At 35.6% G+C, this 15936-nt stretch overlaps 1 protein-coding gene across 1 annotated transcript in view; it reads right to left on the reverse strand.

The window, feature by feature from the left end:
• Positions 1–15568, reverse strand: part of LOC107612832 (protein FORGETTER 1) — a 29608-nt gene extending 14040 nt beyond the window's left edge. The window contains exons 1-14 of the mRNA XM_016314586.2: positions 15056–15568; positions 11943–12008; positions 11670–11843; positions 11442–11572; positions 10862–10938; positions 7313–7494; positions 7102–7179; positions 6736–6868; positions 3739–3799; positions 3566–3647; positions 1831–1962; positions 1579–1722; positions 1401–1500; positions 1190–1321 (exon numbers count right to left, since the gene is read on the reverse strand). Of these exons, the coding sequence (XP_016170072.1) occupies positions 1190–1321; positions 1401–1500; positions 1579–1722; positions 1831–1962; positions 3566–3647; positions 3739–3799; positions 6736–6868; positions 7102–7179; positions 7313–7494; positions 10862–10938; positions 11442–11572; positions 11670–11843; positions 11943–12008; positions 15056–15568 (2005 nt within the window). The remainder of the gene's footprint in view (positions 1–1189; positions 1322–1400; positions 1501–1578; positions 1723–1830; positions 1963–3565; positions 3648–3738; positions 3800–6735; positions 6869–7101; positions 7180–7312; positions 7495–10861; positions 10939–11441; positions 11573–11669; positions 11844–11942; positions 12009–15055) is intronic.

Consider the following 15936-nt stretch of genomic DNA (forward strand, 5'->3'; position numbering starts at 1 on the left):
AAAAAGAGGAAGTTGGAGACATCAGTGACTGTCATTTGAATACTTTAGAAAGAAAATGGGAGTGGAATGAACTTAGAAAGATTGACTTTGATTTGAATACTTTAGGTACAGCAAAACATGTATATCGAGAGATCTTTCACACAAACCAGTAGCGTAGCAGGCTTATTGACATTGACATTAATAGAGAAAGCTTGGAAGTGACAGATAGGCTTAGAACATCAGGACAGCAGTAACTACCTTCAGCCAGCTAGGATGACAGCTGTACCAGCTGTAACTAACATAACAATGCAAGCCCATTTTCCATTTTTCTTTGTTTGATAAAAATGAATTAACTAAGATGAGGAGAAGGATAATACAAACTGGCAATAAGGGTTCCCCGATACAAAAGCAAAACAAAGCAAAAGGTTTATCTAAAAACAGTGTTAGGGACTTGGGTAACATATGGTGCGCAACGTCCCACTCCCACATCAATTAGTATAAGATGCTTGATGTTATATTTAAGGTGGGTGGTTCTTCCCCCTTAATAGGTTGCTTTTAAGGTGTTTCCACTTTTCTTCGGTACTTAACAATGTTATCAAGCTTCAAGCCTGGTTGTAGATGGCATAGAAAGAATTACCTATAGGCTGGATTAGGGTAATTACTGAATACAGAAAGCTGACAGCCAAGTGGTTACCACTGGGTCAGTGTCGAATGAAGCCACCATATGGCTCTCTAGGTCCGGTGTATTGTTAGGAACTTGGGTATTATGGGGTGCCTAATATCCAACATCGAGTGGTAAGAGATGCTTGATGATGTATTTAAGAAGAGTGGTTTTTTTCCCTTAATAGCTTAGCTTTAAGGTATGGTCTCTCACTTTCCTTAGGCAATAAACACACAGCCTTCCAGTCTCAACCTATCTTAGAGGGAAAGTCCCATATAAAGATGAATATATGGGTAATACTTAAAACGTTATTGTCAAAAATTCTGGCATTATAAAATATAGGTCCATAGACCATACCATTGCCCTTTCCTAAATATTTGATTTTTTGAAAACAATAGCTTTATTTTTGTTATGCAGTGCACCCAATATAGTTAGGGAAGGTCATGGTTGTAAATGGTTCCAATAAGAGCATAATAAGAGATCAAAATTTAGCACAACAGAAACAAGGATAAGTAGAGAAGATGTAAAATTCTGTTTTGCAAGACTCACTTTCAGATTCTTCATCACTTTCAACATCGCTTGGAGGTTGCCATTTGGCAACTTTTCGGACCCTTCCTTTTACTGAAACACCAGGTGTTGCCGAGTGCCTCTTCCTTTGGAGCTCCTTTACCCCATCCTCCCCTATAAGACAAACAAAAAGAAGAGTTGATAATAACAATTATATAATAATGAAAAGCATCTACCAAAACGAGACTCAAACCTGGAAGAAGTTCAGGTTTTTCTGGTAATGGGTAATTTTCTTCCACAAATTTAAGCAGCAATTCTCGAGGTCCCGAAACAAAATCATCAAGTTCAGAACCCTATACAAAACATTAATTAGAAAGTACCAGAAAACTAAACTACACTTTAAGGAATAACAACAGCATTTGAAAACATACGTATCTTGTCACAGCTTCCTCTGTTCTTGCCTCTCCTGTACTCTGAAGACCAATGACCACACACTTATCCTCACTTAAAGCTTGTTTTGCAAGTCTAACAGTAGCAGGAACTTTTGCAGACATACACATATGTCTAAAGAAACGCTACAACAGACAAGTAACATTAACAGAAAAGCAACAATTACATACATTTAGTGCAAAAAGAAGTCAGAAAGAAAAGAAATTGTATCAGCAACAACTTAAATCTAATACCTGGTGACTTGCCCAGTATAATCTCCAAAGCTGACTAGAATTAGGTTTATCTTTATCATTCAGGAAGGCACTTGCCGTTAGTAACTCTACACGCAATTCTGCCCAAAATTCTGCTGCCTTTTTATACATATCCTAAAATGTATGATATGGAGAATTACATGAGATGAAAATATTGAATTCATGGGTAAATGTGTAACTTGCAGATAATTTAGATGACTATTATAAATTAATATGATATTAAAAGAACATTGAACAATGTGATGGGAAATTCTGAGTTCTTTTTTTTTCCTTTTTGATAAAAAAATAAATTCACTAAGATGAGAAGCATAATAAAAATTGGGCATAAAGGTTCTGCTATACAAAAGCAAAAGAAAACAGAAGATTTGTCTATAAAGCATAGGTTTCCAGTCTCTCAACATGTCTGAGAAATAATACAGTGGAAATCTATATTTTTCAAGATACCAGCATTTGACAAAAAAAAAATTTCCTCTGTAGCTTTTTGAGAGAGAGATTTTTAATATGAAGGGGAAGAAAAACCTCTAAGAAAGAGCATAAGCCATCTGCTAAAAATAACAAGACTGTACTTTCAGTGTAGTGTACAACACAGGAATTTGTTAATATAAATACATAAGACTGATATAAATGATATATATTTAATAAAGCATTCTCTTAATACATAAAGTTATAATAAATCTTACAAGTATATATGTAAAACATGGTGAAATATCAAATAGAGATTTTCTTGGCGTTAAATTTGTAACATATATGTTAATATTTATGTATATGAACGAATATATCATGTCCTTGTCAGACAATTATAAAACTGGTGTTTCACCGAATTCCGAGTCTCGTGTTAAGTGTAAATGCCATGATCTATGCTTCACAGCTAACCAACATTTCACAAAATAATCCCAAACAGAATAAAGTATTGTTTTTGTCTCTAACGTTTGGGATAAGTCCCAAAGTTGTCCATAACATTTCAATCGTCCTATTTAAGTCCCTAATGTTTCAAAATTAACTCAATGTTGTCCTGCCGTTAGGATCCGTTAACAAAATTTATGGCGGGACAAAATTGAGACGATTTTGAAATGTTATGGACTTAAATAGGACGAAAACATTGGGGACAAAAACGATAGATAGAAACAAATTTTAATTTTATCCTTCAATAATATCAATTTTTTACTATACATAGTATTCAATTATTTTTTAATCACACCTAAGTAAATTACACTTAATCATATTACTTTCATTCTAAATAAATTAATTTTTTTTATAATTTTACTCTTAAAGATTTTTAGTTATCATGAAATGTTCGTAGAATGATAAGTATATAAAGTGTAATTTATTTAGATGTAATTAAAAAATAATTGAATACTATGTATAGTAAAAAATTGATATTAATGAAGGATAAAATTAAATTAAAATTTATTTTTATGTATCGTTTTTGTCCCCAACGATTTCGTTCTATTTAAGTTCCTAACGTTTCAAAATCGTCTTAATTTTGTCCCGCCGTTAATTCTGTTAACGAATCCCTAACGGCAGGACAACATTGAGTCAATTTTGAAACGTTAGGGACTTAAATAGGACGATTGAAACGTTAGGGACAACTTTGAGACTTACCCCAAACGTTGGGGACAAAAACAATACTTTACTCATCCCAAACAGTATTACTTTTGAAGGACAAATACAGATCCAGTAACAAGACTAAGGATATAAACAAATTCATGCCCCATACCATCATTTCATCTTCAAGTGGTGCTTCGATAACCTCAAACTCAGCACCTTTGTAGCTAAGTGTCCGACATAAATACATCCCCCTAAAACAGAAAAAGTGAAACCAACAGATAAAATATTGAAAAACATGTGTTTATAAAGCTGAGGATTGGCATGCACTAGAATTTTTTTAACCTTGCTTTCATGTCCATGGCAACTAGTTCTAGAGCTCCAACACCCCCTCTGTCAAGAGCACCTGGATAATATATACTCCGTTATTTTCAATAATTTAACAGAGACAGAAACACGTTCAGAGAGAAAGAACATTTTTTCCTTTTTCATTTTGGTGAATAAGAAATTCTTTAACACTAACAACCAATATTCTGTAGGAAAATCAAATGACAAAATGAAAATTTACATAACTAATTTCTTAAGTACCTAAGAAGTGAGGGAAACCATACCTTGAAAGCTAACTATTAAGGGAAAGAACCACTTTCCTGAAATACAACATGAAGTATCCCATACTACTCGATGTGGGACTTTGGGCACCCCATAATACCCAAGCCCCTAACATAATTCAATATTTTTTCAGTTAGATTATAATGGTGTAGGGACATTTGACTGCCTCCTTGTTCGCAGAAGTTCTTAAATTTCTAATTTCTCAATCAATAGCATCCCACGCATAATACCCTCAAGAGATTTGCTGTTACTTGTTACTTACTATTAATTATAACTCCTTACAAACGTAGCCATTAATTGTAGATCCAATTCTAATACTCTTTTTTAATTAAAAAAATTAATAAAGATGAACAGAAGGATAATACAAATGGGGGATAAGGGCTTCCATATACAAAAGCAAAGCAAACAAAAGATTTGTCTAAAAAGCAAAACTTTCGAATGTCTCAACTTCCGGATAGGGCTTCTAATCCTATCCCACAAAACATGCTTTTCAGAAGATTTGTAATGAAGGTGCGAGCATTATACTCGGATGAAAATAGTCCAAATAGTGGGAAAAACTACACAATCCCACAAAATTTTCCTCTTTTCTACTACCAAACCCAAAAACCTAGTCAATTTCAATTTCAATAATTTTTATTTCCATATATTCATAAATGCATTTATATGATTAGATTTATTTTTATTGAAAAATAAATTTATAAACAAGAAAGCAAGCAGTACACAGCGAATCTTAATATTCTCACAAGAAAAAGAAAATATGGGACATATAACACTGAGCAATGTAATAAGGCATGCCATTTACTCTGCATATCTACCAAACAGCCACTTCACAAATGACTGTTTGCAGAACACCACAAAGAAACTAAGAAGTTAATCCTATCCGAAATATTGTCTAGAGATGGAGAAACCAGTTTGAAAACTATAGCATTTTCTTTCTAGCAAAATCTCCAGAAAATAGCAAAAGATGAGCATTGCCACACTTTAAGGTTTTTTTATTTAAATAAATTAAAAAATATAGTTATTTCCAAATACACGCAAAAGTTATAGAAGTTGTGAATATATGCAACTGATTCCATTTCGCAATAGGGCATTGCATTGAAAAATTAAACTGCATTTTGCACCAAGGAGTTGCGAAATCAACATGTTTCATGCAACTATGAGCATTTTGCATGAAGCACTTGGGAAAATTGAGTTAATTTTTTCACATTTGTTCCACTCATTTTGCATCAGGCTAGTGGGAAATAAGTTGATTTTTTTTGGGCGCACTTGTTCCACTCATTTCGCACGAGGGTAATGGGAAATGTGTTGACTTTTTTTTTAAGCTAAAACCCCATGGGAGACATGCAAAATGTGCTTGAGTTTTGTGTGAAACTCAAATCCCACTGGGCAATGCAAAATGAGTGGAACAAGTACGAAAAAAATTAACTCAATTCCCCCAAGTCCCTAATGCAAAATGCTCATAGTTAGATGAAACATGTTGATTTCACATTTCCCTGCTGCGAAATGCAGTTTAATTTTTCAGCGCAATACCTTATTGCGAAATGGTATCAGTTGCGTATACTTGCAACTTCTACAATGTTTGTATGTTTGAAAATAATTAATTTTTTTATTTAAATAAAAAACCACAGTTTTGCATTGTTTGTGAATCCCAAAGCATCTGAATTTAGTAAAAAGAAACTGTTGAAAGTCCATTTGCAAACCAAGCTTTCTACAAAAATGTCAAAAAGCATGATGCAGTCATAATTGACAGCAGAATAATACAAATTATAGAAGACGCTAGCTCTGAACTACTAGATCAACAGATAAGAGACAAAATAAGGCCTGCACTTTTGTGGCATCTCCTGTGTTGGAGAATACTTGGGAAAATGCTCAGCCATTATTAAGCGGTTTCCAGAATTTCACCTTGGGAAAATGCACAGGTAGTGGAACAGTAGTAAAGTAACATTCAAAGTATATAAAGGAAAGAAACATGCAGAGTTAGAGGGAAAAGGATAAGTAGCATTGATAGTAATAGACACATAGAATTACATGCAAGAACTGCAAATAACTTGTATAGAGGTTACCATTTCCATCAAAATATTTACATGTTCTACTTCCTTTAATTATCCTTGATTGATGAAGCAACTAACATCAACATAAGACAATACAGGCATTTACTAAAGTTTTGTTAGTAGTTTGATCTCTTATATCAGGTCTACTATAACCAAAGACCTTTTGATGACTAACTTACACCCCAACTTTCAGAACCTAACATTAGCGAGACACTTTTAAGCATTGCCAAAATTTTCAACCCTCTTCCCTCAGCATTTGTGTAAGCAAAACAGATCAAATTATTCTCAATTAATATCCACCAACAGCTTATTAATGAAAATAATAATGTAGTCGTCATGTACAAATCATGTATGACTCAGAAAGTAACAGCAGCAAGTATCTAAAACGAAAAAGGTTTCACACTTATCAAACAATTTTTGTGAATGAAAGAAAAGACTTCTTCAGAACAAGATCACCAGCTATAATTGTATTTCCTGTTTAAGGACAAGTTGGACACGGAATATAATAAGAGAATATATGGGTATAAAACAGTATAAATGCATCAACTTCAAAATCTGGGGTAAAAAGCTAAAAGAAAGAAAAAACACAACAAAAACAAAAACAGAAACAAGAATACTAACAGTTAAGTAAGGAAAAGGGAAAATTTCAATACTAGAAAAGGAGAAAGAAAAACAACAATACCTAGAAATTCACGGAAATCAGAGAAAGAGGTCCCATCTCCCCAAAGACCAAGGCGAACCATATAACCCATATTGCGAGGTTCTGATGCACCAGTAGCAGAGCAATAAACAACACGAGCATCAGGTAGCCGGTCCTGTTTAATTTAAATAGCAATAGTTACAGAAACCCACTTTTATCAACCACTTCAACAGTAAATATTACTATATCTGGAAATATTATTGCAGACAGACCAAATGCGCACGCGCGCGCACACACACAGCCTTTGATTAGTCACCAATCTTATAAGTAGTTGTCAAACATGTGAGCTTCTGTAGGTCACTTTTATAATAATCCAAGTCTTCAAAAGATAGAGCAAAAAGAACAAACCTGAATTTCAAGAACCGCTTCTCCGGTTCGTGTTGGCTGACTTCCAGATTCAGGGACCAAATTTTTCGCTTTGTGACACTACAATCAGCAAATCAAACCTTAATAAGAAAAGGTAAAGAAAATCAAATTGAACCAAAAAGCACTCAAATCACCAATCACCATCTTTCAAATTGAATAGACATGCAAATAACATTGGGAAATATTTCCATACCTCATCAAAAATTACAAGACCGTCAAACCCTGGTCCACACCACTGCACAAGCTGTTGGAGACGTGAACGACCTTTCTCAGAGGATGCTATGAGACTATTGTATGTCAAGAAAACAACTCCCTCCCTGACCCCAACAGACTTTGAATCAAGCTTAGAATAAGGCAGTTTGTTCAAAGCATGCACTGGATAAGGGGAAGAAAAATAAAGAAACTTAAATACATAATAATACTATATGCTCGTGGACGAGAAACATATAGGCACTTTTTCAAATTCAACTCTACATAAAAGTGAAATCTGAAATGGACTACAGAAAGGAACTTCTCCCATGAAGACAACAACTCATCAAAAACTATTCATTCTATGAATAAAAAAATGAATTATTGTAGCCAATAATGTAGGAGAATGAGCAAAGAAAACAAATAATCTATTATGAAGTCCAAGTGTGTCAATTCTGGTATGATAAGCCTGCAGCATTAGATGACAAGAAATTTCAAGTTGATGTATGGTCCAAGCAGAGGAAACAAACTGAAAGTAACGAGACCACAAATTTTGACGAGGAAGGGGAAACACCACCACCAATATTAATGATATAAAAACAGCCAAGCCTTGTTACAGTAATGGAGAATGGCAACATGAATCAGAGATCACCAGAGTGTTCTATCATAAACCACATCTAAGGTAGAATCATCCAAATAACTATTTTTTATTTTTTTTTTATCAACAGTTTTTCTTCATCTCCCACTTCTTCTCACCAAGATGCTAACTTCCATCATATCTTTTCAACCCAAGGACATCAATATTCACACACCTAAAATCACCAACAATAAAATCCTACCTTGAATCTACATGAGCTATGTACATATTGTAAATGCTAAAAATCAATTTGAAAGAGAGCACATAGCAAATAAGACATCCTCACAAGAAGGAAGAAAATGTCCTACAAAAATTCTCGGATCAGTGTGAAATGTCTTCTTAGCTACCTATGTTATCCGCTTGCAACAGTGTGCCTTCTCTCTGGTCACTAATTTAAGTTCATGATTTGCCTTTGGCTGATTGTTCAATGACACAGTCACATTGAGGAAGAGTAAGCCACCTTCCAAGTGCCTCAACATCCCTATTCTGCATTTCACCTCTAATTTTCCCCATGGGATAAAGTGATGAATATTGGATTGAGTTTTCCTTCCAACCTCCAATTAGAATCAAACCAATGGCTATATTCGTTATTTCACTCAGGCCATTTCAAGGCTTCATTGGGTCTCCAAGTTCTCAGAAGTTCCTTATGTCGTTCTTTGCAGTCTATTGTTGCATGTATAGGAAACTTCCGCTGCTTTCAGTGTGCCTTCTCCCACCATCATTGTTAGAATTCATAGCCATCATTTCTGTTAAAAAAACTCCACTTATGGCCTTCTTCCAAATAATGCAATTGATCAACAAGTTGATAAGTTGATGGTTATTCCAACTACCTCGTGCTATATTTCACATATCCAACATCCCTAAGTTGCATTGCTAGTCTTCAATGGAGATGATTTTATATTTTCAAGGGTTAAATTGTTACAAGCTTAAAGGTTAGCAAGTTTTAGCTTGAGGGAAGTGTTAGAAATCAGGATAGAATCATATCATATCAAATCAGAGTACCAAATATGATCTCCTAGGACTTTTTTTATATATATTTATCATTATTCTCCTTTTTTCTTTCCTTATTAGTATAAATGTTTTATTATTATTATAAATAGAGGCTAGAATCCTCTTATGAAACACATCACATAAGAGTACTATATTCTTTTACTCATTTGACAAAACAAAATAGGGTGCTCATCATGGATTTTCGCACTAACCAAAAGGTGAGGAAAAGACATTAAGAAAAGAACTCGAGGAGGAGGAGGAGCCAAATAAGAGGTGAGAAACAAAGAAACTTCCAAAGACGGGTGGAAGAAGAAACAAGATGGGAAGGACTGGAAGTGCGGATGAGATGTGGAGTGAAATGTTAGAAGTTATCGGAAAAGTGGAAAAAGAAAGCTTTGGTAAAACTAGGAATTGGAGCAAGAGACAAGGAGTTATGGTGGTGGAATACAAGTGTACAAGAGAAGGTAAGGGTAAAGAAAAAATGTTTTAAAGAGTGGTCTTTGTGCCACAACAATGTAAATTGCAAAAAATATAAAATGGCTAAGGAGACAAAAATGGCAATAAGCGAAGCAAGAACAAGAGCATATGAGTGTCTTTGTCAGTCCTTGGGTACAAAGGAATGGGAAAGTGGTATATATAAAATTGCAAAAGGTTGAGAAAGAAGAACGAGAGATTTGGATCAAGCTAGCTGCATTAAGGACAATAATTGTGAGGTTTTTGGAAAAACTAACTTACCTTTCTATGTCAGCAGAGAAAGTCAAGAACTGGAAAAAAATATAAATAAAATAAAATAGAGGTGGAGGAAAGATAAAGCTGCTTACATAAGAAAATAATAGAGTTGTCAAGTGCTAAAGTCCTAGTGTTAGGAGTTTTGAAAAAGGGGATAGGGTAAAGGAAATGAAGGACTGACTAGTTTAGTAACCTTTTTATCCGTTTAAGCTTTGGGATAAGTGATTTCATGATATGGTATAGCTGTTATATGACCAAAAGGTCTGGAGTTCAATCCTTATTACCCCCAGAACAAATAAATTCAACATAAGGTAAACTAAAAAGATAGAAAAAGACCTATGTATATGTATAATCACAGTTTAAGCCCAAAAAGTGGCTTTTATTGGAGAGGGTGTATTAGATACATAACCATTCAAGTACCTCTACCTATCAATTTAAAGTTTTGGGAAAAGTGGTTTCACGACATGGTATAAGTGTTTCTATAACCAAAAGAACTAAAGCTCAATCCTTGTAACTCCCAAAACAAGAAAAAAATCAGCACAAGGTAAAAAAAAATAAAGAAAAAGAAGAAAGAAAAATACTTATGCATAATCATGCTTCAAGCCCAAAAGAAAGGGCATGTTGAAGATATAACCATTCATGTGCTTTCTCATATTAGCTTAAACTTCTGGGATAAGTGATTTCATGAAAAAGATAGCAAACCAAGGGATGATAGGCAATAAATGGGCAATGAGAGGAAACAATATCATTATCATCCTAAGTATCTTACCAAATTTTAATTCGAGAATCATCAACCAAATAGAAGGATAAAAGAAGAACATTATGGTAACCCTCGAGACGAATTTCAAAAGACATGTATATTATCCTACTTGCAATATCATTGCCCCAACCATTCAGGTGCAAACCATACATAAAAAGATCAAGAAGAGTTACACACAGCTTCAGTTAACAAAATATAAGGGACCTCTATCCACACACCTCACATTTCAATAACAATTTTCTCACCACTAGTCATGCGGGCACACACAATATATATATATATATAAGCAAATGGAAAAAAATAAAAAAAAATGAAACATGATTAGATTAGATTAAGTTGCTTTAGGAAGCACACTGAAAGTGTCAAACACTACTAAATACACCACATAATTAACAAATATGTCAATACAACAGTATTAAAATCAGCAAAGAATTTACCATCAATGCAGGTTGCTTCCACATCATCTAAGTCTCTTCTTGCATCAAACTTCAAGTCTGAACCAACAGAAATCCACCTGTGTAAGATCATTGGAAACATAGCAACATAATCAAAACAAAACCTCCAGTTTATAGCCAAAAACCTAATTGAAATCACAAATGATTTTTGTTTTTCTTTTTTTTTTTTTGTTCTGACAAGGGACTCAAAACTGAGTCATTGGGGAGGGGGGAATCTAACCACTCTAAGTGGTACCAACTGGGATACTCCCATGTTGGCACAAAAGAGATACTAAACATGTGCATTACAAACATACAAATTGGATCTACATTGTTAATGGGTGTTTATCACAATTATTAATAAAGCACACGCATGATTGCATTTGGGACTGTGACCTAAATTTGTAAAACTTTTTTCCTTCCATGGTGCTAGAAGCCTAACTTGGTTAAAATCACAAACAAGCAATAAAAAAAGTGATTGTAGGAACAAATAAAAGTACATCTGGTGCATTAACTATTATTTATCACATTTTTTCAATAAACAAAAGCGTGATTTCATTTGGAGACTATGACCTAAACTTACAATGCTTTCCTCCTTCCATGGTGCCAATTCTCCCAAATTAGCCCTGCAATAGTTCGACCTTTACCTATACCAGCTCCATCTCCAATAAAAAATCCTGCCCTAGCACCATTAGGTAGGTGTTGAAGATGTCTCTGTCAAAAGGAAACCCACAGGCCAGATCAATACAACAGAAAGATAAAACATAAATATATACATATTATCAATTATGAATTACGTTATAGAAGAAACCTGGCAAGCATAGATCAATGTCTCAATTTGCAAGCATGACAAAGCCTTTGAACTTTCCAAACTATCTTTTATTTGAGGATCATAAGTTGGCTCAGGTGGCTGCACTGCAGACAAGGAAGATGTCTCCACAACAGGATCTGGGTGCAGAGGCCCAATGGATACTTTTGGAGGTCGCTGCACACAGAGATATATCAACAAAAAAAAAGGTTCCTCTTTCAGCCAAACAAAACTTCTAAAATATAACGCTCTGAAAAGAAACAATTAGCAACTCACATAATCTGTAAATGTTTCTCCAAGCATCCCTCCTTCATCCTCGTCCCGCTCCACCTCAACAGCTAGCTGATTTAATTTAATGCACAACAGAAAAAACAAGAAGAATAAATCTAAGAAAGCTAAAATATTCAAACAATTTATTTCAAAATAAAAAAAAAGACCTCAAAACTTTTGAACAAATGATTTCAATAGATAAATGGAGAAGAGCAAGGAAAAGATACTGGAACTACTTGCGGCAATCTCATGCTTCTAGAAGAAATACAGTATTTTCTTGGCTGAGTTAATGAAAAGTGGGAAGGTGTAAAACCGAGAAATTTCAAAAGAGTTTTGGCTAAAACCAAAAGTTTTACACTTTACTATGTTGCATATGCTGTTACACAAAGCAAGTAAAATGCATTTTTTCATTCCAAATTTTCCTCCAGCCAACTCTATACCAACTCAACCAAGTTTATTGCATGTCATAATGCAAGAGGTAAGTATTTTGAAGTGAGAGTCCAATTTTGGAGTGGCCCCTTGTTTATCTAGGGCCAAGGAGTTCCGTTGACTTGCAATCCTAGATCTACTCTCATTTGGGATCTTGTTGATAAGAAGATTCCTAAGCATTTTGGGATTTGGAACAGGACCATTTTTCTCTAATGGACCATATCACTCTCATTCAGTCATGACTGTCAGCCATTCTTCCTTCCTTATTATCCTTGTTCCATATTCCAGCGGCAGTGACCAACACGTTGAAAAGATTGCAAAGGACTTTCTTCAATGTTGTGCTTTGGATTCAAACAGGGATCATTTGGTGCACTGGAGAGTTTGTTCCCACCCTAAAATGGAAGGAGGCTTGGGTATTGGCAATATTGTGTCTAAAATCATTACTTTGGTAGAAAATAGCTACAGCACTTTCCTTTAGAGTCTCACTCTCCATGGCACCAAGTTATCAGAAGTATGGTTTGGACAGGAATGGTTGGGATGCTAATGCTGCTGCCTAGGCTACTCATTCTAACCCCTAGAATTTCATTTCTCAAGGTTATACTACTTCGTACTTTCACACCCTTTCTTTCTTTTAAGGTAGGTGATGGGTCACACTTTAACTTTTGGGAAGATCACTAGATAGGAGATAGCTATTCTAAACTAGACTTTGCTCATCTTTATCATCTATCTTCCTTGCGTAATTCCACTATTCAGTCCTTTTACACTACACAGGGTTCTTCCTTCTCTGACTTCCATTTCTTTCATAACCTAAATGATACCTGTGAACTTTAGATAATCTTAGGTTCCTCGATAATTTTACTACTTTCTAATCCTAACAAAAGGATATAGCCTCTTGACTCCTCTAGTAAATTTAGTTGTAAATCCTTTTCTCCAATTTGGAACTCTGTCTTCAAATACAATGTCTTCCCATATTCATAAAACCTAATAGGAAATCCGAAGCTCCCTCTAATTACAAATCGTTTGTACAGCCAGTTATTCTTAACAAAATTAATGAAAATGACATGTCAAAAGTTCGAAGGCCTCATAAGGCTATCTCTCCTGTTGTGTGTGTTATGTGTGAGGCAATTTCAGGAACAAATTCACATCTATTTTTACAGTGTCCTGTGGCTGTGTTTTTATGGAACAATTTATTTGGTAACATGTCGGGTGTGCCCCGGAACTTTAGATTGGCCCCTATTAATTAGGCTTGTTGGGTTTGGAAGCAAGAAAGAGGCAATATCTTTGTGGCAGTATGCAATACACACCAGTGTTTGCAGTATTTGGTTGGAACATAATGCTACACATTCAATGAAAACTTTTCTAACAAACAAGTTTAACAGGTAGAATTAGATGCTTGGCTATATTTGGTGTGTAAAGCTCATTATATGTATAGAGGACTATAGAGGACTTTCCCTCTCAAACATGTAGAGAGATTGGAAACTTTGCCTTACAGATAAATCTTGGTTTGTTTTGCTTTTGTATAGAGGAACTCTTACCATCTAACCTGTATTATCCTCCTTCTCATCTTAATGAAATTCTTCTTTTATCAAAAAAGAAAAAATGCTCTGATCCAAGACGTTGGTGGGAAAACGAAGGGCAAGGAAGGACAGTTAGTATTTCTATTCTAACTTGAGATGAGTTTAAAATGTTTATTAAAACAAATATGGGATGACTGATTACTTACATGATAATCTGTCATTTCATTACATATATTTCCATTCTAAAATATCTTTGAACGAAGGGAATGTTCAATCAGAATATAAATGAACTTCCTCCACTTTCACAACAAACCTTTCCATAAATTTGTAGTAGAACACAATACCAAAAGGTCAAAATCGTTTTTGTTTATCACTTAAGCAAAAGACTTAAAGACCATTACACAATTTCACTTACTTTAGGAAACTGACACCCAGTTCCACGTTTACACTTTTACAATATATGAAGCTTCCTGACATGTTCTTATCGGGCAAGATTAGAAATTGGCTTCTACTAGGTGTAAAGTTAGAGGGATTTCCCTCTACAATATATTGAGAGGTTGGAAAGCATTGCTTTAATAATGTTTTTATTTCTGTAGGCTTTTTGCTTTGTAAGGAGAACCTATTGTTCTATATCTATAAGTATTCTTCATTCAAATGAAATCACTCGCTTTAAGCTTTCAAACCTAAGTTTAAGGCCATTATAAGGTCTGAATAAAAGGAAAGCATAGTTCTACTCGATCACCAGAGATCTTAAGTATTCAACTGTGCTATATAGGACATTTGACATTGAATTCCTGTCAAAGCAAAATGATCACACGATGAAGCTAAAGTCCAGTTCCTCATTATTGGGACTTTTTCTTATTCAGAAAATATTTCTTCATGCGCTCACACTTATATTGTTTTATATCTTTTTCAACCAATATAACCACCAAAAACGATATCAGATATTTCAGAGATGACAAAATGGACCACAGGAGAACCATTTCGTCAATCGTTCTAATGTTTAGGAGGGACTTTTGTTCTTTTGGGTTCATTTTGTCAAGTACCATAATCTTCGAGTATCGTAGTTTTGGTGGTTTACTCGTTTTTCATCACTTCACATTCCAAAAAAATACTGGGAAAGCACAATTAGACTCGTAGAGAGCAATTAGAACCAAGGTAACGGAGCCGAACCTCGTTGACTTCTTCTGGAGGAACCGACGGCAGCACAGAAGGGTAGAACTGCTTGACCTTGGAAATATCGACGGCGAGGTCAATCCCACATTGCGGGCAAGCGAAGCGTGTGAGGCCGTGAGGAACGTTGAGGATGGCCTTGCAGGAAGCGCAGGGAAGCTGGATCTTGGTGGGATCAATGCCATGAGCGGGAACGTGCGAAGGCTGGGATTGCGAAGACAGAAGAGGAAGAGGAGGAGGCGGAGGCAGTGGCGCATGCAAAGGGGGCGGCGGTGGCGTTGTTCGCGCCGCCTGGTGGGGCCTAGGCATGAGCTCCGGAGGAAGCATCTGCGGCATTCTGCAGCTAGGGCAAGCGAACTCGGTCAGGCCAGGGGCCACGGTCAGGATCATGCGGCAGCCGACGCAGCGCACGCGGACACTCTCGGAGGTCTGTGAGGGCGGGTGAGCCGGTGGTGGCGGTATCGGCGGTGGCGCCGAGAGCGGCGGGTGAGTGACCGATGGCTGCTGAGTCATTTGTTTTGGTGAGGAATAATAGGATGGGTTAAGGATAGAGAAAAAGAGAGAGATATTGGGTTGTTTGCTGTGCTTCCTGGCGGAAGATTCTCTGAGTTTTGGGTTGATTGGCGATTGTGGATGTGTGAGAAAATGAGGCCAATGTTGGGACTTCGTATTGTGCTTGACGGGGGTTTAGGCATAGCCGCATAGCCGCATAGGTATTGAAACCACCCCAGCAATCCACCGGTCAAGAAATCGGATTACTAGATCGGTGATTTAGCCGGTAATGTTACTGGTAAGACAAAATAAACATGTATAAATTAATTTATTAAAATACTAAATTATCAGTTGTTTTTTTACAAAAAAAAAAAAAAAAATTCGTAAAT

Source organism: Arachis ipaensis, chromosome B08 (assembly GCF_000816755.2).
Source record: "Arachis ipaensis cultivar K30076 chromosome B08, Araip1.1, whole genome shotgun sequence".
Taxonomy (NCBI): domain Eukaryota; kingdom Viridiplantae; phylum Streptophyta; class Magnoliopsida; order Fabales; family Fabaceae; genus Arachis; species Arachis ipaensis.